Source organism: Entamoeba nuttalli (assembly GCF_000257125.1).
Source record: "Entamoeba nuttalli P19 unplaced genomic scaffold asmbl_5138, whole genome shotgun sequence".
Lineage (NCBI taxonomy): Eukaryota > Evosea > Mastigamoebida > Endamoebidae > Entamoeba > Entamoeba nuttalli.
Genome location: NW_008577264.1, coordinates 2,926 through 5,252, shown reverse-complemented (window position 1 = coordinate 5,252; position 2,327 = coordinate 2,926). Strand labels below are relative to the sequence as shown.

Here is a 2,327-nt window from a genome sequence, read left to right as displayed (position 1 = left end):
TTAACAATAAAACAATTTCTGGTTTAAATTCAACATTTTTTGTCTCGAATCCTTTTTTATATTTCTTATTTTAATTTAATGAAAAATCAATTTAAAAAAATACCAAACAAAAATTGTTTGATAGTTTACTCAAGCAAAGTGGATTAAACAAAAAGTTGTCATTGCTTAAATAAGAGAACAGAAACCTTTACCACCCTTCTTTTTATCAGACCCACCTTTCTTAAGATCAGCTTGCTCACTTGGTTTTGAAGTATTAGCAGGTTGAATATTCTTCATAATGTCAGTAGCGATTTTAATGAACAATTCATCAACATTTAATGATTTCTTAGCAGAGGCTTCCATGAATGATACATTCAATGAATTAGCAAGTTCTTGTCCTTGTTCTACAGTAACAGCTCTTTCATCTTCAAGATCACATTTATTACCAATAAGTAATTTAATAACTGTTTCTGAAGCATATCTTTCAATTTCTTGTAACCATTGTCTAACATTTTGGAATGTTTGTAGATCAATAACTGAATAGACGACGATAATACCTTGAGCACCTCTATAGTAAGATGAAGTAATAGTTCTGAATCTTTCTTGTCCAGCTAAAAAATTAGATTATATTCTCTTTTTTATAATAATTATTAAAAGCCCTTAAAAATAATAATATTATATTTTATAATATATTAAATTATAAAATATAATATTATTTATTGTTTGGTTTAAATGATAATTTTATATTAACTCGTTAATGAAATAAAACAAACCAGTATCCCAAATTTGTAACTTAATATTTTTACCGTCTATTTGAACAGTCTTAATCTTAAAATCTACTCCAATTGTAGCAATATGAGTATCAGTATATGTGTCATCAGCAAATCTTAACAATAAGCAAGATTTTCCTACTCCTGAATCACCAATAAGAAGAAGTTTAAAAAGGTAATCTTTTTCTTCAGCCATGAACTGTTTATTTTTAGTTTCTTTTTAAAGTTCTTTTTCTATCAAATTCAGTTCTAAATTATTTTATATTTAAATTCAATGTAAATTATCGGGATTATAATTTATTTTTCTTCCATATTTTTTGTTATTTTTTTTAATAAAAAAACTACAGATACTTTTTTATTCCTCTCAAAACTCACTTTCATTTCAATTTAATCCAAAAAAAGAAAATCTTAAAATTAAAAATATGAATAAATATTCCATTAACTTCTTTGTTTTAAAACTTTTTCTTTATTTTTTTTTTTGTGTTATTGTTTTGTTTGTTAATTAAATCTTAATGAGTAAGACAATATACTTTTAATAACAATAAATTGTAATTTGAATGGTAATGACAGAATTTATTGAGGGGTAAACCCAGTCTAAATTTAAAATAATATTGTGGTAACTAAACGAAGTATTATTATTTAGTATTTGAATTCTTAAGAAAAATTAACTTAACTTAAATGAAAAGTTAAGAGTTGTTTACTTTACTTAATTTATTAATTTTATTTTATTACTCTTGTTCTATTTATTTATTATTCTTAATTTTGTTATAATTTTTCTTAATAATAATTTTCTATTTTTTGATATTTTAAAATATTTTTTATTAACAAACTATACTTTATTTTTTTTATTTTTTAGTTCTATTAATAAATAAATAGTTTAATGTTATTTTTATTAAATATAAATGGTATAAAAAACAAAATATAAAAGAACGTTTTTAATAACAAATTAATGTGAATTATTAAAAAAGGAATGTGAATTATTTTAAAGTAAAAATAAAAAGGACTGAAAATGATTTATTCAACAAAAGAATATTAAGTATGTTAAGTTTCAATAAACCTCTTTCACAACAGTCAAATGGTTTTATGGGGTTTGGTCAAAACAACCAACAATCAGGATTTGGAAATAACACACAACAAATAAATAGTTTTGGAACATTTTCAGGGTTTGGTTCTAATCAAACCCAAAATAATGGGTTTGGTCAACAAAGCCTTTTTAAGTCTTCTTCTCAACAACAAAACGGATTTACAGGTTTTGGACAACAAACCCAAAATACTGCGGTTGGATTTGGTAATACAATAGGAAATTCATTAACATCAGGATTTGGGCAAACCACTACACAACAAAATAGTTTTGGTGGGTTTGGACAAAATAATCAACAGTCAAATGGATTTGGGTCATTTGGTAAAACTGGATTTAATGCATTTGGAAACAATAACACTCAAAATACTACTTTCGGTGGATTTGGACAAATGAATAATCAACAATCAAGTGGGTTTGGTGGATTTGGAAGTACAACTGGATTTGGACAAAACAATACTCAGCAATCAAATGGATTTGGTGGATTTGGACAAACAAAT

At 24.5% G+C, this 2,327-nt stretch overlaps 2 protein-coding genes across 2 annotated transcripts in view; one reads left to right on the top strand and one right to left on the bottom strand.

The window, feature by feature from the left end:
- Positions 1-165: 165 nt before the first annotated feature.
- On the bottom strand, positions 166-945 carry ENU1_121360 (Rab family GTPase; the record flags this gene model as incomplete). The annotated part of the gene is made up of 2 exons (XM_008859830.1): positions 166-590; positions 753-945. The coding sequence occupies 2 exons, from the start codon at positions 943-945 to the stop codon at positions 166-168; spliced, it is 618 nt and encodes a 205-aa protein (XP_008858052.1).
- Positions 946-1,787: 842 nt separating this feature from the next.
- ENU1_121250 (nucleoporin autopeptidase) overlaps positions 1,788-2,327 on the top strand; it is a gene marked incomplete at both ends in the record, with an annotated part of 2,145 nt that continues 1,605 nt past the window's right edge. The window contains one exon of the mRNA XM_008859829.1: positions 1,788-2,327. This exon is cut by the window's right edge and continues 1,605 nt beyond it. Within this exon, the coding sequence (XP_008858051.1) occupies positions 1,788-2,327 (540 nt within the window).